This window comes from Sceloporus occidentalis, unplaced genomic scaffold (assembly GCF_023333645.1).
Source record: "Sceloporus occidentalis isolate IW3139 unplaced genomic scaffold, rSceOcc1.0.p SCAF_2, whole genome shotgun sequence".
NCBI classification, from domain to species: domain Eukaryota; kingdom Metazoa; phylum Chordata; class Lepidosauria; order Squamata; family Phrynosomatidae; genus Sceloporus; species Sceloporus occidentalis.
The window spans coordinates 49,176,671-49,201,696 of NW_028316982.1; the positions used below are offsets into that span (position 1 = coordinate 49,176,671).

At 40.6% G+C, this 25,026-nt stretch overlaps 1 protein-coding gene across 8 annotated transcripts in view; it reads left to right on the plus strand.

The window, feature by feature from the left end:
• Nucleotides 1–256: 256 nt before the first annotated feature.
• CROCC2 (ciliary rootlet coiled-coil, rootletin family member 2) overlaps nt 257–25,026 on the plus strand; it is a 137,693-nt gene continuing 112,923 nt past the window's right edge. For 4 of the 8 annotated variants that reach the window (XM_089509291.1, XM_089509297.1, XM_089509295.1 and 1 more), the window contains exons 1-3: nt 257–374; nt 18,833–18,983; nt 22,034–22,179. In XM_089509291.1, coding sequence (XP_089365417.1) covers nt 309–374; nt 18,833–18,983; nt 22,034–22,179 — 363 coding nt within the window. In that variant the 5' untranslated portion in view covers nt 257–308. Of the gene's footprint in view, nt 375–16,348; nt 16,478–18,284; nt 18,360–18,384; nt 18,688–18,832; nt 18,984–22,033; nt 22,180–25,026 lie in introns of those variants that run through there. The other 4 variants (XM_089509294.1, XM_089509292.1, XM_089509293.1 and 1 more) reach the window with 4 other exon arrangements.

The following is a 25,026-nucleotide window of genomic DNA, read 5'->3' on the forward strand; positions in this document are numbered from 1 at the left end:
TAGGAGTCTATATGATATATTTAAATTGTTGAAATTGATTTTATTTATTTATTTTCCCCCTCAAAAGGGAATTTTCCCGCCTTTCCCTTCAGTGTTCTCTGTTTCAGTTTGCAGCGTCCCTTAGTCCCCATGGCAACCCCGGGCCGCGTTCTGTTTCCATGACGACGCCAGGCACTCGGCGTCCCTGTTGCCTGGCAACCGCAGCAGGGCCTCTTCCTTGCTAAAGGGCTGGAGGGTGATGGATAGGCAGAGAGAGGCTCCCCAAGGCAGGATCTGTCCTCTGGCTCTTCTTCCTCGGGCTCTGAGCCATGAGCGAAGCCGGTGAGGAGGCGGAGCAGGAGAAGCCAAGTCTCAGGCTGGAGGCTGCGATCCAGGTCAGTACCCCTTTTTAAAAAAAAGTGGTGCCAAAGTGGATTATTTCTGCAGTGTGGATGCATCCCCAGGCTATGAAAAATTATGCTACAGCGTCTTTTGCTCAGTTAGTTGCAAAGGTGCTACAAGACCACTTTGGATACTACTTTATACATTTAATCTATATAAAGCAAACAAGGATGCAGCCTTGGAAAGTAAAATGGATGAAGAAAGTAAAATGGCTGTATTTCATATCCGCCTTTCCTTCATATTCCTGGTCTGGACAAGGTATAGTTCCTTCTTGGGCTCCTAAAGGACCAGAGAAAGATCCGAAGTTATATCTAGATTATTTGTATGGAAGGAAGTGATTTGTTGACCCAGTGCAAATAATACTGCCATGGCTTGTTAAGTGATGGACAATGAATGGAGAGTTCCAGGTTCAAATCTTCACCCAATCCTTGATTCTTGGTGGGTCACTTTAGGCCAAACTCTCTCTCTCTATTTCCTTGAGCTTATCCTACTTTATAGGGGCTGCATCCACACTGCAGAAATGAATCATGATCCAGTGTGACATATCACTTTAACTGCTATAGCTCAATACTATGGAATTCTGGGAATTGTAGTTTTGTGAGCCTTTTTCTGTGTCAGAGAGGCAATGCGCAGTGGTTAAATGCCTGTACTGCAGCCATTCACTCAAAACCACAAGGTTGCGAGTTCAAGACCAGCAAAAGGGCCCAAGCTCGACTCAGGCTTGCATCCTTCCGAGGTCGCTAAAATGAGTACCCAGACTGTTGGGGGCAAATTAGCTTACTTGCTGTTCACCGCTATGATCTTTGGAATGGCGGTATATAAATAAAACAAATTATTATTATTATTATTATTATTAAATGCCCAGAATTCCATAGCATTGAGCCATGGCAGTTAAAGCAGTGTCAAATCTACAGATAGAATTGGGAGCAACACCTGTCTGAAATCTTGAAAATCGGCTACCTATTAGTGTGGTTAATCCTGAACTAAATGGTTCTTTGGTACATCTCAGTATATGGTAGTTTACTATGTTTTATGTGGAATATTCATGAGAGGAGAGGAGTTTATGATAGTACTCAAAAGGTGTATCAAGTATGACATCGCAGCAGGATTATAGAAATCGTAATGCTGTGCAGACACTATTTGCACGTTGTCTTTATATGAAACTTGCCAGTGTGAGAGAATGGTTGTTTTCTTGTCTCTCTTCTCATTTGTAATCTAAGGAGAGTGATGGTCATGTTCACATGCATTCTGCAGCAAGTAGGGAGCCCTGATGGTTTTTTTAAATTTAAATATATGATTTTTTGGGGGGGAGGGGACTATTTGAAGCCTTCCTATGTGGATTTATTCTCCAATTTGGAGTCTTCATGGTACCTAGGTTTAACTGCAATGTCTATTTTTCTACCTAATAGAGCAGGCTAGACACATTCTTTTTCTTACAAATGCTGAAGCATTTCATATTTCGCTAGAGGGCAGTAAGCTTTTGGAAATGAGACCAAAGTGCACACATGGATAGTCTTGGAGGTAACAAACTGGAAGATAGATTTACAGCTCTGTATTACATATGCCTCTTCAGAGATATAATTGAGTGAGATTATTTATTGCCAAACAAGCATGCATAAGACTGTGGGTTTAGGACAAATAATAGTTGCTAGTCCCAATTAAGTGTAGACTCGTTGAATCAGTGGGATTTGCATAATTGCCAACTTGCCACTCAGGATTTGATTCAGTGGACAAACTGTGGTTGGGACTAGCAATTGGACCGAAGCCTTAGATTTCAATTTTTTACATTCTTATTTGAAGGCAGCCTGGTCAGACATTGTGGGACTCAGTTTTAAAGCAGTGGTTCCCAACTTTTCTATGCCCAAGGCCCATAGAAAATCTTTCATTAATATCCGCACCCCCTACAAATATCATATTTGAAGATGAAGAGGCCTAATTTCTAATTTTCAAACCACTAATTGAACCACATACAATACTGCAGGTGAACAAATTGAACTTAAAAAAAATCTTTTAACTCAGTGCATGAAATACAAATCTAAATTAGATCTTAATTTATTCAGAAAAAAATGAGTGATGACTCATGATTTGTCACCCAAGGACAAAAGGCACTTTTTGTCACATACTCTGAAATCCCATCTTGCACCCCTTGAGAGTGTGGGCATCACCACCCCATTGACATAGAAGCCACTAACTGCCATGGTTCAGGGTAACTTGGAAGTAGGGATTAATTTAGACCAGAAGCAGGAATTATGTGGCTCACATGCAGCCATTTAGTGCATCCAGTGCAAAGCTTGGGAACTCTACCTTTCCCAAGTCCTAGTACACACACACACACACACACACACACACACACACACACACAATCAGCCCCAAAAGGCATTTGCAATATATCTTTTCAAAATGTTGTGTACATGGTTGGAAACCCCTTTATGGGACTGCAGGATGCTGAAGTGGGGACTATCCACCTGAAAACAGCCAGAATCCTCCTAAATTGACTTGAAAGGAGAATGATAGTAGCCAGAATGGCAGCCATGGCAATTCCAGAGGAACCAAAAATGTGTTAGCATAACTTTCCAGGCTCTGGATTGTGCCCACTCCTGATTGAGACTATCATGGACAACTGGCTCTTTTTCTTAATATCCATTTTAAAGCCCATAGTTCTACTCATGCAAAAGGGGGTATTCTCTCCCATTATCCACAGTTTCAGAGGCAGGGCCAGCCCAAGATACTTTGCTCTCTAATGAGGAAAGAGAAAAGATCCCATTTCTCATTTCATGTAAAGAAAAGCAACTGGCATGGGAGTTGAGTCTTGCTTCAGTACCAGTGATGGGACAACTGCCTATGTCATGCCTCAGGACAGCAGGCGAACATAGGAGGCAGAAGGCAGGTAGTATGGCACATAGAGAACACTGTCCGACTCCAACAGAGGGCAAGGGCATGGGGATGAGGAAGAACTTTGTAGGCAGGGGAGGGTACAACTGCGGCCTATCATCTGCTTCTTGAATCCAACACCCCACAGTTCCTAATGGTAGGACTGGCTGTGTGTAGATGTCAAAGAAGGCCCATGCCTACATGCTGCATTGTCTATGCCAGGGGTGGGCAAAGCATGGGCTGCAGACTACATATGGCCCCTGGGCCAGTCCAGGGTTTTTTTTTTAAATGCAAACAACTAACAAACAAACATATATATTGTGAAGTCAAAGGCTTTCATAGCCAGCATCCATAGTTTTTTGTGGGTTTTTCGGGCTATGTGGCCATGTTCTATAAGAGTTTATTCCTGATGTTTTGCCAGCATCTGTGGCTGGCATCTTCAGAGAATGCTAACCTGGAAGAGAGTGAGTATACAGTATATATACTGTGTGACCCTGGGTGAGGAGGAGTGATTCCCATGTTAATCTGTGTATTGTTCTGTTGTTGATGGCCTCCTCAGGGTACGAAGATATGCAGAAGAAGATTAAAGTCTGCTAATTGGTGATTGTTATTTGCTGGAAAAGCCAAAATAAGTATGGCTACCAGTCCTGAAGGACAACAAAACCAGGACTCAGCAAATGCAAATGAGAAACCACTCAGAGTCAGAGGCTTTCCACAAAAAAACTAAACATATATATTGCAGGAGCAGATGTGACCCTCCAAGATCTCTTCAAGGGCTAGTCTTCCACATTTGTCCACCTCTGCTTTGTTCCTCAGCACTTCCTATCCTACATCCATTGACAGTTACCATGCAAGTTATTGTGTGAAAAATATCTACACCAAATCAAGACACAATAGGAAACAGGGCAAATAATTGGGTTAGTACTAGAATGGTAAATTGCAAAGAAGTAGGAACCGGATACAATATGGTGAGTGGTTCAGCACCTGTATTTGAGTGAAATGGGGACACAGACTCAGCCAATGAGGCCTAGAAACCTGTTTTCTCTTAAATGTCCAGTTTCCTATCTGTTAATCAAAAGAATTCATAAAATCCGACAATACTGTCCTCACATTTACCTATCTGTCATGAAGCAGAAAAAAGGTCTAACACATGTCCTGCTCTAAAAGTGTTTTCACACATACGGGTTAAGACATCCTTTGAACCTTTCTTGACTGTTTATGTGAATTGGGCTAGGGGACACTGCTTGAAATGGATATGTGGGGGAAATCTCTCTTATCCTTGGCTTTGTTTCCTGGTCAGCTTATTACAGGTCTTATTGCCCCTGTAGCAGAGGTACAAGGACCATGGGGCCCTGTGGCACTGCTATGAGTAGTGCTTCTCATCCCCCCTTTTTATGAATGGAGAGTCTTGGGTTTAGCTAAGATGTGGGTCCTTGAGCGGTGGTTGCTTTTTCTGCAGCTACCACAGCTGTGCTGACATCACCAGCTGCAGAGGGAGTAGCTATCTCCATGGGTCCTATTTGGAGTCTCCACACTACAGCTGCAACCCATTACCAAGCCAAAGTGTTTTAATCAGTGCCTTTGCTGATAGGTGGCCTGAATGTTAGAGTTAAGCGATCGGAATTTTTGCAGGTCTTGCAGTTTTTGTGCTTACATGTGGCATCTGTTGTTTTGAAAGCCAGAAACAGGAAAATGATTTAGTGGGGAACAAATAAGTTGTTAAAGGGACATCATCATCATCCAAACCACCTTTCCATCAGGGGTTTAGACCCAATAGTATTTTACCATTGCTTTCACTGTAATCAAATTATTACATAGCTGCCAACTTTCCCAATTTGGCAGAGACAGTCCTGAATAATCCTCTTTCATCCCATTTTTTCTCTAGCTGCTTTTAAAATCTCCCAATTCCTCTTTCCTCCTTCCACTTTTCCTTTTTGCGATCATGTTATATTTGTTGCTGAAAAGTGAGTTCAGAGTGCAAAAGTAGTTTGCACTCAGTTAACTTGGGGGACAGGAAGGGGCAGAAACTTGCCCTTCCCAATGAATTCAGGCAAAAGCAAACTGCTGTAGCCTCTCCTAGCCAGCAAATGCTTCGCTCAGCCAAGGACCAGAGAGACCCTCTCACAGCCGCAGGAGTTTACTGCATACCATGCAGCTGCTGACAAGTCTACATAGGGACCACCAAATGCAGTGTGCAAACAAGAATCAAGGAACACGAGAGACATTGCAGACTGGGCCAGCCAGAAAAATCAGCAGTAGCAGAACATGCCACAAACCATCCTGGGCATAAAAGACTATTTGAAAACGCTGAAATTCTGGACCATGTCAACAACTACCATGTCAAGATACACAGGGAAGCCATTGAAATCCACAAACACCTGGACAATTTCAACAGGAAAGAGGAAACCCTTAAAGTAAACAAGGTTTGGCTACCAGTCCTGAAAAACAGCAAGATGAAGACTCAACAAATGCAAATACGAAATCTCCCAGGGTCAGGGGCTTCCCAGCAGACAATGGGCACTAATCAAGCAGACACTAATCCTCTTTTGCATACCCTGCCACCCTGAGGCCTCCATTAGCAACAGAACAATACACATGCAAATCACTTCTGCCTTCCCAGGTCACACAGTATATAGATACCCAACTCCTTTCCAGGCAAGCATTCTCTGAAGATACCATCGACCATGGTATCCTTCTGGAACGCCTGAGGGAGTTAGGCATCGGGGGCACTGCGCTCCAGTGGTTCTGTTCCTACCTCTCGGGTAGATTCCAGATGGTGCAGCTGGGGGATGTCTGCTCTGATAAGAGGGAACTTACATCTGGTGTCCCTCAAGGAGCTATTCTGTCCCCCATGCTATTTAACATTTACATGAAACCACTGGGCGAGATCATCCGGAGACACGGGGCGTGGTGTTATCAGTATGCTGATGACACCCAGATCTGCTTCTCTGTGTCTCCGACTGATGCAGTGACTAGGGATGGCATTTCTCCTCTAAATGCCTGCTTGGAGTCGGTAATGGGCTGGATGAGGAAAAACAGACTCAGCTTGAATCCAGAGAAAACGGAAGTACTAGTGATAGGTTCCCCAGGCCCGGGTACTGTAATTTCACCACCTGTCCTGAACAGGGTCACGCTTCCCCTGAAGGACTCTGTTCGCAGTCTGGGCGTGCTTCTGGACTCATTGCTCCAACTGACATCTCAGGTGGGTGCGACGGTCAGAAGCGCTTGTTACCAGCTTCGGCTGATATGCCAGCTGCGACCCTACCTGGACCGAAGGGACCTTGAAACTGTAGTACACGCTCTGGTAACCTCTCGATTGGATTTCTGTAATGCGCTCTACATGGGGCAACCCTTGTACCAAACTCGGAAGCTTCAATTAGTGCAGAACATGGCAACGAGACTGGTCGCTGGATGCTCCAGGGCTGACCATAACACCAATTTTGAAAGATCTTCATTGGCTGCCTATTCGCTTCCGGGCGCAATACAAGGTGTTTGTAATTACCTACAAAGCCCTAAATGGCTTGGGCCCAGGGTATTTGGAGGACCGCCTCTCCCCATATAATCCGCCCCGCACACTCAGATCTGTCGGGAAGAAATTGCTGAAGGTCCCAACTGCACATTATGCAGCGACCTCGCAAAGGGCCTTTTCCATCTCGGCCCCAAAAATGTGGAATAACCTTCCCGACAAGCTCCGTTCCACCACCTCCCTGGATCTCTTTAAAAAGAACCTTAAGACCTATTTTTTTCACCAAGCTTTCCCCCCATGAGATGTGATATTATACACTCTCCCCCCATTTGTTATGACCTTGGCTATGTTCTCGGACTTTCAATTCAGCTGACTGTGTAATTAGTTTTTTTAAATATGATATTTTAAATTGTTTTATTGACATGTCTGTATTTTAATTGCATACTGTACGCCGCTTTGATCACCATGGAAAAGCGGGATAGAAATAAAATATTATTATTATTATTATTATTATTATTATGCCAGCCACAGATGCTGGCGAAATGTCAGGAAGAAACTCTTCTAGAACATGGCCACATAGCCCGAAAAACCCACAAAAAACTATACTTCTCTAACCATTTTTAGGTCCTCCAACATGATTCTGTGGTCAGCTTCTGGCAGATGTTGACCATAGAACTGTACAGTACTGGAGAACCTAGAGATTCTTAGGAAGGTGTTCTCTCAGATTTAAAAAAAAATGGTTTTTTATTTGCATTTTTTCCACTTTCACAGGAGTCCTGTGCCCCTAACCACAACAAATGCAGAGGACCCACTGTACTATAAAATCTAATGTCAGTAATATCTGACAATTAATAGCCTGAGTCACCTACTGTATATTGGGATAATGAAGATGGTGTTGGTAATGTCAAAATGGCAAAACATGGGAATGTCCTTTCATCTGTTATTTTTGGAAATGCTAATGTATTGTAGTATCAGTAACTGCATATATTTTCATATCGTGTGACCCTCTGATAGTTCTGGTTAGTTGTACAGGTTAATAAATAGATCCTATGTGGAAAAATATATCCTTATGAATATATGTCAGAGCTTATTGATTGTTCATAATTGCTGCAGGGTGTTTGTTAGCAGAAACAAAAAGTTTAATGGTAGTCTGCTTGAAAGAATGGCTGCATAATGATTACCTATTTTTCCAGTTCACTTTATGATGTCTCTATAATTAGGCATTAACAGATATATTTTGCTATTTAACTGAATCAGAAAAACGTATGTCTCCTTTTTGCTATTTTTACAAGCATTTGATTCTAGACATTATAACTATTTATCTTCACTCCTACTCTATGTCAGTGTATTAGCTAGGTGTTAGGAATATTTTGCGGGAATGTTAGATAATGTTGATTCTTGGCTGCTGTTGTACTTGTATGCATGTCATATTTGTTTTCAACATGTATCAAATCTCTTTGCAATACAATAAAAATATCTCTCTATGTATGTGAGAATATCACGTTGCATTGTTTATCAGGAAAGGCCTCTCCAGATTATAGAATTATTTCGTTCAACTTGGAAAGTTTGGGAAACATTATGAAGAACAGCAGTGGCATCTTATGAAATGTGGGGAGGAAAAATGGCTATACTGTATATACTTGATGCCATATATAACAACAAGAAAGCCTCTACTCAGTGAGCAGAAATTCTGAATTATTAAATTGTGGTACACAATACTGACATCCTACTGGTATCAGTAGTGGCAATGGTTGTTTTATAACATCATGGCATTTTGTTGCAAAAAGCAAATGGTTGTCCCATTTCTTCAGCTGCTTTTAAAATGTTCCAGTTTCTCCACTATAGTCACTTTCTTCATTTGTCTTTAGATTACTTCAGTTTTTTCAAACTGAGTACACTGAGGAGAGGAGCAGGCAGAGTTTTGTTCTTCTCAATAGGCTCAGTAGTTAACTCAGGAAGGGGTAGAAGAGAGGAGGATGCAAAAACTTGTCCTTCCCATTTGGTTCCAGCAAAAGCAAACCGCTGCAGCCCCTCCCAGTTTGTCCTTTTTCATTAATAATTTACCCATCTTGAGCACACTCTGATGTTGCTTGGCCACATGAAATGTTGAAAAATATGCTGTTTATGGAGGGGTGTTTAGAATTCTCACCAAGGGGGCGTTCCCACTTGGCAGATAAAATGGATTATATTGGAGCGATTCTGATTCAGATTATGTTCCGTGAATAATTCAAATTTTTTCAATCGTTTCCATTACCAAAAGGGGCAAATTACCTCGATTCATTTAGACCCTGTTTTCGTTCTCATTTATTTTAAATCACTTTATTTTAAAGCGGATTAACTTGCTCCCCGTTCCCATTTGTGTCCACAAGCTGTCAATCAAGTGCGTAGGCTTCAGACGTCACAAGTCTTGGGGTTTTTTGGGGGGGGGCAGCCAATGAAAATTGGCTGCATCCAAGGCTCATCTGTTGTGTCTCCCCAGACTAGAAGGAGGCTTGGCAAATCGGATCAAGGAGGAGAAGGCAGCGGGCTTCATTATTGGGGAGAGAATCTTTGGGAAGAGAGAAGATAAGGCTCGAACCCCCCCCCCCTCAGATCCCTGGGCGTCCAGGCTCGCCATTCCCCAAAATCGCTTTGCCTCCCCCATTACTCCTTGGGCTGTTTGGAGGGCGATCAAGCAGGGATGTCCTGCAATGCCCATCCCATAGTTCCTCTGGAAGGAGCCTCCTTTCCCAAAATCGCTTTGCCTCCCCCATTGCTCTTTGGGCTGTTTGGAGGGCAATCAAGCAGGCATGTACTGCAAAGCCCATCTGCTGCTCAGGCAGAGATGAAAAAAGAAAAAAATAGTTTTAAATGGTGTTCAATGTCTCTCCTCACACATCGGTCTATGAATGAGGAGCAGAGGGGAGGTTGCAATCCACCGGGGGAAAGTGTATGCAAATTGAAGAAAATGGTGCTGGCGATGCAGAAAGAGAACAAAGAGGGTGACATCCCCAGGCCAGCCCCTTGAGCGCTGCTCCTCCCATCTCCAGGTTCCTGAATCAGACACCTTTTTGTTCCCATTAGGATACAGGGAATCATACCCCGCTTTCAAAAATAACTCGCGTTATAACCTACTATTTTTTAAACTGAATTATAGGCTGATAATCCGGTTTAAACATTTTAATTCGATTCTAATTCGAGATGCTGTGGGAACGAATGAGGGGTAATGGAAATTTAATGCGAGCTTCAGTAGGAACGATGCTCCCTAAATTCGGATCATGACCCGCTTTATAGGTAAGTGGGAATGACCCCAGAGAATTCAATGGCCTGCTTCTCACCCCTGACAGCCATATATTATGAATGTTTGAGAAGGGAGAGCATGCACATACCCTCCAACATTTCACAAATGAAAATTGAGGCATGTGTAGCCAAGCAACATAAAAGTGAAGTCAAGATCAAGCTAAGGCTTTCCTGAGAAAGATGAAGGAGAAAATGGATAACAATGCAGGTGAAGATGAGGACCCAGAAGAGAACTTAAATAGGGAGGACAATGAGGAAGAAAATGAGAAGCTATTAGGAGCCACGGCAAGTAACTTAACTATAAGACAACGAGAGGATGAAGACTTCGTTGAGGAGGAAGAAGAAGAGGAGACGGATGGAAGAGAAGTATTGCGACAAGACCTGAGTAGCTTATTAATTGATATAGATCGCCAGTTGCTTGATCCAGAAGGATTCGAGGAAGATATTGACTGGAAGGACCATCAGGAAGAAAAGAAGAAACATTATTGGAAGAGTACTTCGATAATTAGGAAAGAAAGGACAAAAACTAGGAATTGCAGTCTTAATATTTGGCAGATATAATGGGTTCACACAATGACTTGAAAATATGTACATGGAACGTACAGGGGTTAAACACACCTCAGAAGAGGAAAAAAAATTTCCATTACCTTCAAAAATTGAAATAGGATATCTATTGTCTACAAGAGACTAGAATTAAAGAAAAAGATAGAAAATACCTCAGATGCATTAAGTTAGGACAGGAATTCATTTCAGCAGCAAAAGTAAAAAAGAGGGGAATAGTAATCTATGTAAATCAAAGCTATGATGTAAAGGAAATCTGTAATGACCCTGATGGTCATTTCCTAGCAGTAGAAATAAAAGCAAATTCACAAAAGTTTTAGTTTTAGGGATATACAGCCCACATTCTAATAAAGCCAGGTTTTATAAAAAAATATGGGAGAGACTAATCGATTGGAGTTATGACTCTTATATACTACTTGGGGACTGGAACGGGGTGGTAGATCCGAATTTGGACAGACAATCAAGTAAAGCAATAAAAAAAAATCAGGGAAAACTACCTAGGGAATTCTTTGAGATGATAGATATTTTAACAATACAAGATGTGTGGAGAGCTAAATACAGGAAGACTAAAGAATTTACGTTTTTTTCAAATTATCATAAATCATGGGCAAGAATAGATATGATATGGGCATCAGCACACCTGATCCCAAAAATTAACAAAGTAAAAACACATCCGAAAATTTGGTCTGATCACAACCCAGTTAGTGTTGAATTTAAATTTGGAAAGAAAGAATATAATTGGCGTTTAAATCAGAATCTGCTGAAGGATGAAAAAATTGTGGAATTAATCAAAAAGGATATTGAGAATTATTTTAATGAAAATATTAATGGAGAAACACCTATGTGGATAATCTGGGACGCAATGAAACGGTAATAAGAGGTAGTTTGATTAAGACGGGCGGAACGTAAGAGAAAGAATGAAGAAAAGATGGCAGAACTTAGTAGACTTTTAATGAAATGGGAAGGTATATTAAAGGATAAAGTTAATGATAAAGAAGCAGAACAAGAAATCAAATTTATACAAAAGCAAATAGATATATTAACCATGGAAGAAGTGAATCGGAAAACGAATTACTTAAGACATAAGTACTATGAGGCGGCAAACAAACCGGGGAAAATGTTAGCTTATTATTTGAGAAAAGAGATAGCTAAGAAAACTGTGTTGGAATTAAGAAATAAAGGGAAGATTATAACTTCAAAAGAAGAAATTAAAAAGGTTTTTTACAATTACTATGCTGAATTGTTCAAAGAAGTTAAATATAAAAAAAGTAAAGTGTTAAAATATCTAGAAAAGGTAGAAATGAAAGAACTAACAGAGGAACAAAGGGAATTACTAAATAAGACTATTTCACCGGAAGAAGTGTCGCAAGCAATTAAGAGAAGCAAAGTGAATAAATCGGCAGGTCCAGACGGTTTCACTAATGAATTTTACAAAACATTTGAAGCGTCACTAATTTATCAATTGGCCGAAACTATGAATCAAACTAAAGGAGGGAGTTTACCCCAAATCTGGAGTCAAGCTAATATAATCCTAATTCCTAAAGAGGATAAAGATAAATTAGACCCTAAAAATTATAGACCAATTGCTTTATTAAACACAAATTATAAGATATTAGCATCAATCTTAGCAAACAGGTTTAAAAAAATATTAATAAATTGGATACATACGGATCAAAATGGCTTTCTCCCTCCTAGGAAAATTAAAGATAACATTAGAAACATTATTAATTTAATTGAATTACATGAGAAAAAAATAGATAAGAAATTGGCATTGATGTTTTTGGACGCGGAGAAAGCATTCGATAATATAAGATGGGACTTTAGTACCCCAAACATGAAGTCCCATCTTATATTATCGAATGCCCCAAAGAAAATGAAGGTGGGGGAGAACTTCCTAGCCTGGATCCAAAATATTTATTCTGTCCAAGAAGCGAATATTTTAGTTAATGGGGAAAAGTCTGGAAAATTAATAATTAATAAAGGAGTGAGACAGGGTTGCCCCCTTTCTCCCTTATTATTTATAATAGTTCTGGAAATATTACTAAATGTAATCAGAAAAGAGAAGTTGATTGAAGGTGTGAAAATTGGTAAGGAAATATTTAAATTAAGAGCGTATGCTGATGACCTAGTTTTGACAATATCAGACCCAGTTGACAATACAGTGCTACCTCGGGTTACGAAATTAATTCGTTCCGCGGCGCCGTTCGTAACCCGATACATTTCGCAACCCGAAAAGGCTTTCCGTTAGTGCTGGAAAGCCGCTAGCCGCGCTTTGCATTTAAATTTCGCGCCGAAATGAATTTCGTAACCCGAAAAATCTTTCGTTACCCGGAACAGTTTTTTCCAATCTAACTTTTTCGTACCCCGGAAATTTCGTAACGCGATCAATTCGTATCCCGGGGTACCACTGTATTGATTCATTGATGCGGATCCTCAGAGACTATGGGAAGGTTACAGGCTATAAAATTAATAACTCCAAGACTACATTGATGACCATGAATTTATTAAAAAAGGAGGAAGAAGATCTGAAGAGGAGGACAGGATTTCAAGTTAAGAAGGAAGTGAAATACTTGGGAATTAATTTGACAACTAATAATAGAGACCTATTTCATAATAATTATGAGAAAATCTGGAAAGAAATCAAAAGGGATTTGGAGAAATGGGATAAATTAAAATTGTCTTGGATGGGTAGGATTGCAACGATTAAAATGGTTTTATTGCCAAAGATGATCTTTCTCTTTCAGAATTTACCAATAATACAGAATAACGCACCATTTAACAGTTGGAACAAGGATATGTTAAGATTCATTTGGCAAAAGAAAAAAGCAAGAACTCAATTTAGAAATATGTATGATAAAACAGAGCGGGGAGGATTAGCACTCCCAAACCTAATGTGGTACTACGAAGCGTGCGCTCTAGATTGGTTATGTGATTGGTTTACATTAGATAATAAAAGATTAATAACCTTAGAAAGCTATGAATTAAGATATGGAATACATGCCTATCTTTTTTACAGGAAACTAAAAGTAGATAGAAATTTTAACAACCATATATTACGTAAAGCCCTATTTAGAATTTGGTTAAAACAGAAAGGGAAATGGTGCAATAAAATACCACTCTGGTCCTCTCCGGCGGAAGCCCTAATCAGAAGGGAGGAATATAGACAGAACAATTGGATAAGATATTCGGATATCATTAAAAAAAAACAAGATAAAAATATTATTAAATCACAAGAGGAGTTAAAAAGGGAGGGGATCAACTGTAATTGGTTCGCCTATAGGCAGTTAGTCGAAAGATTTAAAATGGATGACAAATTAACTGGGATTAGAAAGGGCAACCAGGAATTCGAGGAAATAATTATAAAGGGAGAAAATAAAAGAATTTCAAAGTTTTATAATTTAATTCTAAATTGGGAAATGGAAGATGAAGTCGTAAAGGATTATAGTGGATCCTTGTTATATGCTGGGGTTTGGTTCCAAGATCTCCCGTGTATAACAAAATCCGTGTATGCTCAAGTCCCATTAAATATAATGACATAGTAAAATGGTGTCCCTTATAAAAAATGGATCATCAAGGTAAATTTATACTTTTTTGAAACATTTTCAAACTGTGTATGCTTGAATACGTGTATAAAAAATCCGTGTATAAGAAGGGCCGACTGTATATGATAAAATGGGCCCAAGATATAAATCAGACGATAGAACTAGATCAATGGGAAAAAATTTGGAAAGTAAGAATGAAAATATACAAGTAGTATAGAGATTAGAGAGAACTTATATAAAAATATGTTCAGATGGTACCTCACCCCATATAGAATTGCAAAAATGTTCAAGAACACCAATGGAAACTGTTGGAAATGTGAAAAGAAATTAGGAACATACTTACACGTTTGGTGGAACTGTGAAATTGTAAAAAAATTCTGGAGGGGGATACATAACGAAATGAGGAAGATGTTTAACGTAAGAGATTGTATGAACCCAAAAATGTACCTGCTAAATATTATAGAAGAGGAAGAATTAGAAAGGAAAGGGAAAAAAGTAATCTTTTTCGCTATTATAGCGGCCAGGATGGTATATGCAAAGTACTGGAAGAAGAAAGGAGCTCCGTCAATTGAAGAATGGAAACTGAAAATGTATGAACTTTTTTCTATGGAAAAAATAGCATGTTTGACAAAAAGGAAATCTTTACAAGTATTTTATAAGGAGTGGGAACCATGGGTAGAATATATAAAGTTGGAGGGGACGAGGGCAAGATGGATAGCCCTTGCAGAATAGATAGTGGGAAAGGGGTTGAATAAGGGGAATGACTGATTAAGAGAACGTAGAGGTAATTAACTAATTAGCCGGGGAAATTTAAACTTCTTAAACATTAATATACTGAAAGATGAGGAAGTCAAGGAACACAGTTGGAAATAACTATACTTTTTTAGAATAAGCTCAGCACAAAATACGATTTATTAAACCACAGTACTCTTCAGATCTTCGTTAAAGATAAGATAAGAGAATGTAGAAATAGAATTAATATAACACACTCAGCAACACAAATTAATGTTTGGAAGTTATAAATTTTTTGTTTTATTACTTTTGTTAGATTTAAAATGGTGTATGTGTAAAGTGAGAAAGTAATATATTGTTTTATTTTGATATCTCTGAAAATAAAATTATTAAAAAAAAAAAAGTGAAGTCAAGATGGCAAAAGTTAATGAAGAAGAATACACATTCCAGGAGAGGCTGCAGTGGTTTGCTCTTTCCTGAGCCTAATGGGAAGGGAAAGACTTTGCCCTCTCCTCTCACCCCCACTGAGTTAACTGAGTGTAAAGTAATTTTGCAATTTAAACTCAGTTTGCAGCAAAGTAAGTTGAAGTAAGTTGAGGACAAAGGGGGAGAGTGAGAGGAAGAGAGAGAAAATAGGGTATTTTTAAAGTAAGTGAAAAAGTAGGAAAACACAATTATTTGGAACTGTTTCTGACAAATGGGACAGTTGAACATATTTAGACTCTTGAGTGCAGGATGCTTTTACATAGAAATCTATGGATGTGGCAGTCACATCACATAGGTTTCTTTTGAGATGTTCATGCTCAACATGTGGCCATATGGCCAGTGATGTGCAAAATGGTGCAACCTTTTCAGTGGAGCCAGTAGAGTAAGCCCTATTACCATTTTAACAATATGAAATCTCTTCATACCGTTAACATATACACGATCCCACTTTGACTGTCATGACTCCATCAGGGACGTAGCTAGGATTTTAGGAAGGGAGGGGTCCAGACTAAGTGCCACCATTATAATGGGGCTTGGGTGCAGCGGCACAGCAGCACACACCATTCATTTTTCTAATGTAAGGGGGGGCGGACCCCAAGACCCCCCCCCCCCCCAGCTACGTCCCTAACTCCATCCTATGAAATCCTGGCATCTGTAATCTTAAAGAGTTATTATCTGTTTTTAAAGTTTTCATTCGTGTAATTAATGTTTTAAATGTTTATCCATTGTACATTGCCCTGGGGGTCCTGGTGGGTTGAGCGGTGACATACAAATGCTTAAGTACATGCATTCATACATATATACGTAATCCCCTCCTCCACTGCCATTCACTTTTCCTTGTTTGTCAGGTTGTTATTGTTTTTAGATTGTAAGCCTGAGGGCAGGAACTGTCATAATAACAATTGTAAATCACTCATGTAACCCGCCATGTACACTGATGGTACTATATAAATAAATGTTTATGATACCTAGAATTGGCTGCCAAAGAGCTCTAAAGCTGCAATTCAGAAGAATGTGTTAGAGAATTCTATGTACCACAGAGAACTACAAATCCTAGGATTTCATCAGATGGAGCCATGGTAGTTAAAAAGTGATCAAACTGCTGTAATTGTTTAATGCAGATAAACCTGTGGGTCATTCAGTCATGGATGAAGCCAAGGTAACAATGATTTCTATATGACAGTATAAAACTCAAGTCTCATTCATACATTGGATACCTTCAAGCTTTATGTCTAGGGTTTGGCTTTTGACTGTGAAGCTTATCGCATCGCGTTCCGAGAACGTTATTGGAACCCGATTGGAACAGAACACTTTTAACTTTACCGCACATTTATGTCCCCATCGGGTTCCCATCGCGTTCTACATACCCCTCAAAGCGTTCCATATGTGTTCCTCGGAGGGAACGGATGAAAAAGTGATCCAAGCTTGTGGAAACGTTTTTAAAACGGTCCAAGAAATGTGAGAGCGGTAATGTAACCGTTCTTACTTCCGTTCTCATGATCTGCCTTGTTTTGATTGGCTGAACGGACTTCCCTCCCTGCATTCCTCCCCATTCCTAGAGCATCGGTTTTCTTGCTCTCCCTGGGACTCATCGAGTAAAATAAATAGAGAAAAAAAATCAAGCCCCACCATTTGTGAGGGCTATGTGTAGATAGATGTGTGTATAATTATGGTATTATATATATATGTATATGGAAAACTCTCTCTCTCTCGCTCTGTCTCTATATATATACATACATATGTATATACAACATATATATATATATATCTATAAGAAACATGTGAAATATGTAATAAATAGAAAACATGTTTTATACACACACACACACACACACATATATATAAATGACATCTATATAGATTAGTAATATCAATGTTTGTATATATAGATAACTGGCAATATATATGTATATTTATATATTATATCTATATTACATATATATGTATATGTGTGTATGTGTAATATATTATATATATATATATGTGTGTGTGTGTGTGTGTGTGTGTGTAATATATATATATTATGTATATATTACATATTTATATGTGTATGTGTGTGTTTGTCTATATGTGTATATAAAAAATCAAGGCAGTGTTTGAAAACAATTTTTTTCTGGGAAATCCTTTCCTTCTGTGCATGTGGTACTCATAGACAATAATACACTGTATGTCATCTTTATGTATGGTCATAAAGATGATTGTAGTAGTTTTTTTGCATTAATGATTAGTTGTCACAATACATGATGGACAAGATAATAAATAAAACAATGTGGTTGAGGTATCATTTCAGTAATAATGGGCCAAAACTTAGTACTGCAGCAAATAGGTCCAATACGATCAAAAGCTGTATTACTGGTATGTTGTACGTGGTGCGTAAAATATGTAAAGTGTTGATGATTGTTGACTTCTTATCTTGCACCTTTCTTAGATTTTCATGTCATCCATAATATGTAACCTTATCTTAGTAGTTAAAAAGATCCTGACATGGAGCTTTTTTTTAGGAAAGTGAAATTAACTAAATTTATCACAACAATCCTCAAGATGAATTGTGTGTTAATGGATGGTCATGACCACGGTATTCCCTGATGACATGGATCAGAATACTATGCTTTCATTGTAAAAATGGAGTTTTTTGCATGTCGAGGAGGTAATATAATAATGTAAGGTTGAAAAAACATGAGCCAGCAGAGGCTGGTTACAACAAAATTGTATGGGGACGTTATATTTTGTGTCTTTTTAATTCTTTCTTCACATCCATAATGAAGCATTTTCTAGCATCATGGAGTAGGAAGAGTCCACAAGGGCCATCCAGTCCAACACCATGCCATGCAGGAAATCACAATCAAAGCAATCCTGACACATGGCCATCCAGTCTCTGTGGGAAGACAAAAAGAGTTTCTTTGGGCATGCGGAAATTGGATATCCACATTTCATTATCCCAATTTTGGAGGACTTCTGTGCTCCACTAGTTGGAACGCTCGCGGGGTCTCACCCACCAGCGAGGGATGCGAGGCCAGGTGGACATCCATGCGAGACAACCGGTAATATTTACATTTCCACTGCCAGCTAAAATTAACAATTTTCTTAAAGCAGCTTTTCGTCGCTTCAAGAGAAATAGAGTTTTTGCAGTGTGACTTCTTCTCCTCCGTCTTTGCTCTTCATCAATCTTTATAATACTGCACAGTAGCTCCAAAAACACTTCCTTAGACGCCAACTTTACACCCCACAAAAGGTCACCCGATTCAGTTCCGGGTGAAAAGGAACAGTAGAGTGATTACGTCATCATTACAAGGTCCTCCGAAATAAATACGCATGCGCGAATATTGAAACGTTCTCATACTTATGACGCTTCCTATAAGGACAAATGCGGTAAATTGTGTTCCCGTTACGTTCTCGGAACGCTTTACATTTTCGAATGCGATAATATCCGTTCCCATAACGTTACATCTTGAAACGTTTTGGGAACAGAATAGAAACGTTTCAGGCACTGATGCGATAACCTTCTGTATTTCAGAAACTAGAGGACACCATCCTCCATCCTAAAGCAAGCCAAGATGACAAAGCATTGACAGTGAGAGGGGAAGGAGAGAGAGCTGTACCCACAACTGTCCCAGCCAAGATTCGACAGATCATCACACAAAGTTTGTCTGAACCATTATCTCAAGGTACAGCTTTGGACTGAACAGGGACACATGGCATACCCCTGGGGACAGAGAAAGTGTAAAAGAGCAAATGCAGAAGATGGTATAAGGGGGCTGTGAGGACTTTAAAACCCACTACTTCCATTCCAGAATGGAATGATATTGCCTGTGCATATCTATCAATTACTCATTGGAAAAATCTATAAGAAACTCAGTCACAGTAACCATACAAATGGTTGCACATACGCTGTCACCCCCCCCCCCCGTACATGATAAGCAGTCTGTCTGACATAGGCAGCATCTGCTTTGCAGAATTAATGCAGTAACTGATGTTCACATGAACCACATGTAGGGTTGCCATATCCCGCCGGGGGGCGGGACAGTCCCGGTTTGGGCGGTGCCATCCTGGTCCCGGTCCGGTTTGGCGCCCAAACCGGGACGGCCCCGCCCACCGTGGCCACTTCAGCCCCCGCGGCGGCTCCAAGGCCTTGCTGAGGCCTGGGAAGGCTCTCCGCGGTTGGAGCTCCAGCCGCGGAGACGCTCCCTCCCGGGCCCCAGCGAAGCCTTGGAGGCGGCTCCGCGGTCGGAGCTCCGGCCGCGGGGTCCTCAAGGCCTCTGCGAGGCCAAGGAGGAGGAGGAGGCCGCTTCCCACCGCGGCAATCGCCGCGATGAGGGGCGGCCCCCGCCTCCTTCCCGGCCTGGGAGCCAGGCCCAGGCTTCCTCCTAAGCCGGGGAGGAAGCGGAGACTGCTCTCATCGCGGCGATCACCGCGATGGGAGCCGGCCCCCTCCTCCTTCCCGGCCTGGGAGCCAGGCCCAGGCTTCCTCCTAAGCCGGGGAGGAAGCGGAGACTGCTCTCATCGCGGCGATCGCCGCGATGAGGAGCGGCCCCCGCCTCCTTCCCGGCCTGGGAGCAGGCCTAGGCTTCCTCCCAAGCCGGGAGGAGGACGAGGCTGCTTGGCACCGCGGCGATCGCCGCGATTCCAAGCGGCCCCCGTTCCTCCTCCCGGCTTGGGAGCCGGCCTAGGCATCCTCCGAAGCCGGGAGGAGGAGGAGGACAGGGTTGGAAAATGTAGGACTTTTTTTTTTTAATTTCCTAGCCAGGAAATTAAAAAAAAAACTCCTACATTTTCAAACCTGGTCCTACATTTGTCCCAGTTTGGAGGTCCTCCATTATGGCAACCCTACCCACATGGCAAATGAAACAGATGGCCAGGAGCAGGGGAATCTTCAGAGAAGCCATGAATTTAGGCTCATCTTCCCTTAGACATTTGCTCCTTTCTTCTGCATTACTAAAGGACATGAATTTCTCTCTTTTCAAAAATCCTAGCTGGTGAGAGTCTCTGAATATTTTGAGATTCTCATCAGCCACTCCCATGCCAAATGCTGGCTAAACAGAAAATTAGAGAGATTATCTAGAGCCCAGACTGCCAGAAGAGAAAGGAGTTATTTGCCCTTATTTTATATGTGACAAGCAGAAATATTGAGCAGCTTGCCAAGCAACACTCAACATGTCTGGACCAGAGCTGGAAAATGAGCACAGGATTCCCACATCCCACATGGAAGATTATCATTCCCCTTGTAATAGCTGGGCAAGTCTAACATGAAGCTTGTGATTAAGCGGCCTTTTCGAGGCAGCTTGTCTCCATACAGCTCCTTTAATCCATTGGTGCATGTTTGACCAGATGTCAGGGGTGCAGCTATGGGCAGAGGGGCAATATAAGGGCATTGCTCTTCATTAGAATTCTTCCCCCCTCCATGAAATTTTTCTTGGGTCTCCAAATTTCTAGCATAACTGAAAGTGAGACATTGAAAACCATTCAAAATTAGAACTCTTATATTTACTGTGTTTACATTCCCTGAGTAATTTTGCCTGCTCCTTTTCTTTGGATGCCTAAACTGTATTCCTCAAGTGAAGTTTTATTTTACTGCAATTCTAGAAACCTGGAGACTGAAAGAGATTTCATTTAAGGCAAAGAATTCTTATTTTAGGGGCAATGCCCTCATTTTGCCCTCCTCTCTCCATAGCTGCACCCTTGCCAGAAATGAGTCTGGGCCAGGATTCTGTCCCAGGAGGAGACCTAGTTTTGGATATTAGAAAGCAGCCCTGAAATGTATTTAGTGAGAGCATAATAAATTTACACAGACATCTCTTAAGAAAGAAAAACTTCCTGTTCCTATGCTAGTTCTTTTTTAAAAAATATTATAAATTTCACGAGACAGGATAGCTCTGCTAAGAAGCAGCATTGCCATAAAAGCAAGGAGGTAGTGCACAGTTTTGCCAAACTAAAACACCAACCATCTAAACCACACACCCAATTACAATTCATGCAGCTCTTTCTTTAACTTTCTTCTTTGAGGAGGATGTGGAGTTGATGAAGCTCATTGTTCAGTGACCAGATAATATCAAGCATTATAGCCATACTGTTCATGTCATCTGGTTTACTGTAGAGTGCCAACTACCCACCCAAATAATTTCTCCCGTCTGTTTAATGGAAGTTACATAAAACTTATATGCAAAGGGACCTATAAATGAACAAGAGTATTCACCCATGCCTTGCAAGCATATATATCCTCATAATTTGGGTTTCTCACATTTTATATTAGCTGGTACTATTTATTCTCAAACTTGGAGGCTGACAAAAGTGGAGGGTCCCTTTGCTCCCCCTTCACTACTAAATTGCTATTGCTAAGCTACAGACAACCTACATCAACAGGCAGTGCTTTTGTGATGTATTTACCTGTAATCAGTTCTCAATACCAGAGTTTAGAAAGACTGTTTTTTTTTTACTACAGTTCCCAGAACCTCCTATCATTTTTTTCAAATGTGGAAAAAAAACCCACATGGCCTATGGCCACCTATCTGAAAGCTGTAGTACTAAAAATAACTTTCTCACTCTCTGGTGCCAATTCATTCATTTTGACAAGATAAATGACGGTGTTAATGAGTCTCCTTGACTTCTAAGCAAAATCCATGTGCCTACTTGTAAAAAGTACAAATTGAGGGGCAAGAATCTTGCATCAATTATGGTAGCGTTTCCCATAACTAATGTATTCCTTTACCACTGTTTCCAGATTTATCTAGAACAACCCTTCCAGTCAATATGCAAGAAGAAAACCGCCTGCTGCAGAAAGAGCTCTCCCGCCTTGAGGATCTGTTGGCCCAAACCCGTGCAGAGAAGGATGAGCTGGCTAGCAAATACCAGGCCATTAATGAGAGGGTACGTTCATAATGTTAAAGTCCATTTAAACACACACACACACACACACTATTTTTAATGAAATAATTCTAGGCAATAGCTTTTTTCTAAAAAAAATATCAAGAATCAAGAGTTCCATGTTAGAATTATTATTCATAATTCTTTCTTGCAGTCAGGCTAAACAGGCACATAGGAGACGAGGTTGGAGGACTTACTAGGAGTTAACATGAACTTTACATTGCTGGGATGAGTTGTGATGGTATGCACTCAGTTCCGGTTCTCCAGATCTTGAGCAGCCTCTATGCCTTGAATGTGATCTGTTAATACACACTGACAGTTTGCAACCTGCTGGAGGCCCAAGGACTATGGTAGCTAGAGATGATGACAGTTGTAACATAGCAGGAAAGTAGCAGTTAGGGCAGGCCTGATATAACTCATATAGACAATTATTCCACTATAGTTCCACAAGCACTTATAAAATGGATACAGGATTTAGTTTCTCAGTGGAATCCTGGTTACCTTTGAACATTGCAAACATCTATTAAAATCTAATAAGAGCAATTTTTAAAATGCTCTTTATAACACGGGGTTGTCAAAGCCTCATGAATCAACCAGTATGTAGGATTATCAGAGCACCTGATGGTGTTTTTCCAATTTATGGCAGTCCTAAGGCAAACCTGTCACAGGATTTTCTTGGCAAGAGTTGTGCAAAGGGGATTTGCTTTTGTCTTCCTCTAAGGTTGAGATAATGTGATTTGCCCAAGAACACTGAGTGGGTTTCCATGGTCAAGCAGAGATTCAAACCTTGTCTCCAGAGTTGTAGTCCAATATTTAAACCATTACACCATGCTGGCTCTGCTCCTAATGATACTTTAAAGAAATAGATACAACATGCCCGCGCCATATACAGGCTCACCATATGCAGACTCAAGGTCATGCAGACAGGGAGCCCTGGCACTTTTAATGACGTGCGTGTCTGTGGCACATGCACAGTGCAGCACGCAGGAGTGCACCGCCATAGAAAACAACAGGACCTGAGGTCCTGCATTTTTTCCCTTATACGAGGGTTGGCCGGAACGGATCCACCGTGTATACACAGGGCACACTGTATTAGTCTAGCAGTATTCTGAAGTGCCTGAAGGCTGCTTCATAAATTAGAATTTAATTGAAAAGTTTGTCTATATGGGGGGGGAGGATGACAATGCATATAGAGAGTGTGAGACATAATGAGAGAAAGACAGACAGATAAAGGTTTTAAAAATGGGTATGATATTGTAGATGGGGAATAAAGGTGAACTGTCTTAATGTGCAATGACTGAATGTTTCTGTTCTGTACTGTGCTTCACAGTGCCAGTCAACTAAGCTTTGTGGTGTTATAAGCAGAATGTAAACGTAGTATACCTAGCATACCAGGGAAGAAGAATGTATTTAAGTATCCAGCTAGGGCAACCTGAACATCTAGAGCAGAAGTGGGAAAAGTGCAACCTGTAGGCTGCATACAGGTCCCACATCCTTTTTAGAAGTCCCTAAAATAATATTATTATTTTAAACAACATAATTTGGTACAACAGTCAATGGGGAGAAGAAACTAACTGCATTATAATTAATAGGCTAGACTGTATCATATTCCATTGGGTTTCTTTTGGTTTACTGTGAAGAGTCAATTTTATATGTATATAAATTGATTTTAATTGATATAAGGCTCTCTCTCTCTCTCTCTCTCTCTCTCACACACACACACACACACACACACACACACATTAATTACTTCTATCCCACTTCTAGTGGACTCATAAAGGAAGATACAACCAGTTATAGGGAGCATATCACTCCCTTATTAAAACAGCTTTGCTGTTTTATGCTGGAATATAAATAAAATTCAATCAATCAATCAATATCTATTGACAGCAGGAAAGCACACTCCCCAATACTTGTTGTACTTACCATTATCATTTGTGGGATAAACTGTTGATACAGCTGGGCTCCCTAACTCAAATGGGCGTCAGTGTCTCAAGAGTAAGTAATAATTTATAAGGGTTACATTTCTAGATGCAAGTGGGATCCTATAAAAGGACTGAGCACCTACAAAATAAATAATAAAGTATGGAAATAGCAGGACTTTAAAATCTCAGATAAATAGAATCACTTAATGGTTTTTTGTGGCCAGAGGATGCACAGGGAAGCCATTGAAATCCACAAACATCTGGATAATTTCAACTGGAAAGAAAAAAACCTTAAAGTGAACAAAATTTGGCTACCAGTCCTGAAGAATAGCAAAATAAGGACTCAGCAAATGCAAATGGGAAACCATTCAGAGTCAGGGGCTTTCCCAGCAGATAATGATCCCCAATTAGCAGACATTAATCCTCTTTTGCATTAGCCTCCCAGCCTGAGGCCGGCCATCAGCACAGAACAATACACATGCAAATCACTCCTGCATTCCCAGGCTCACACAGTATATATAGACCCACTTTTTCCAGGCAAAGCATTCTCTGAAGATGCCAGCCACAGATGCTGGCGAAACGTCAGGAAGAAAAATTTCTAGAACATGGCCACATAGCCCAAAAAACCATGGATGCCGGCCCTGAAAGCCTTCGACTTCAGATCACTTAATTTACTCATTGCAACTGAAGTGGCTTTTAAATGAAGCAGAGGTAACATGGTAGCACCATCACTTTTCAAGATAAGTGGCAGCTTTGATGACAAAAGGCATTTAGCATTTTAGGTTGGCTTTTCTGGGAAAGCAGAGAATGGGAATGAATGAAAGGAGCTCAGTGGGTTGCTAATTAACTCTGCTCTATGGTCCTTCCAGGAAATGACAAACTGATATGTATGCCTGACATGCTGTTTTCCCCAGTTTATATAGTG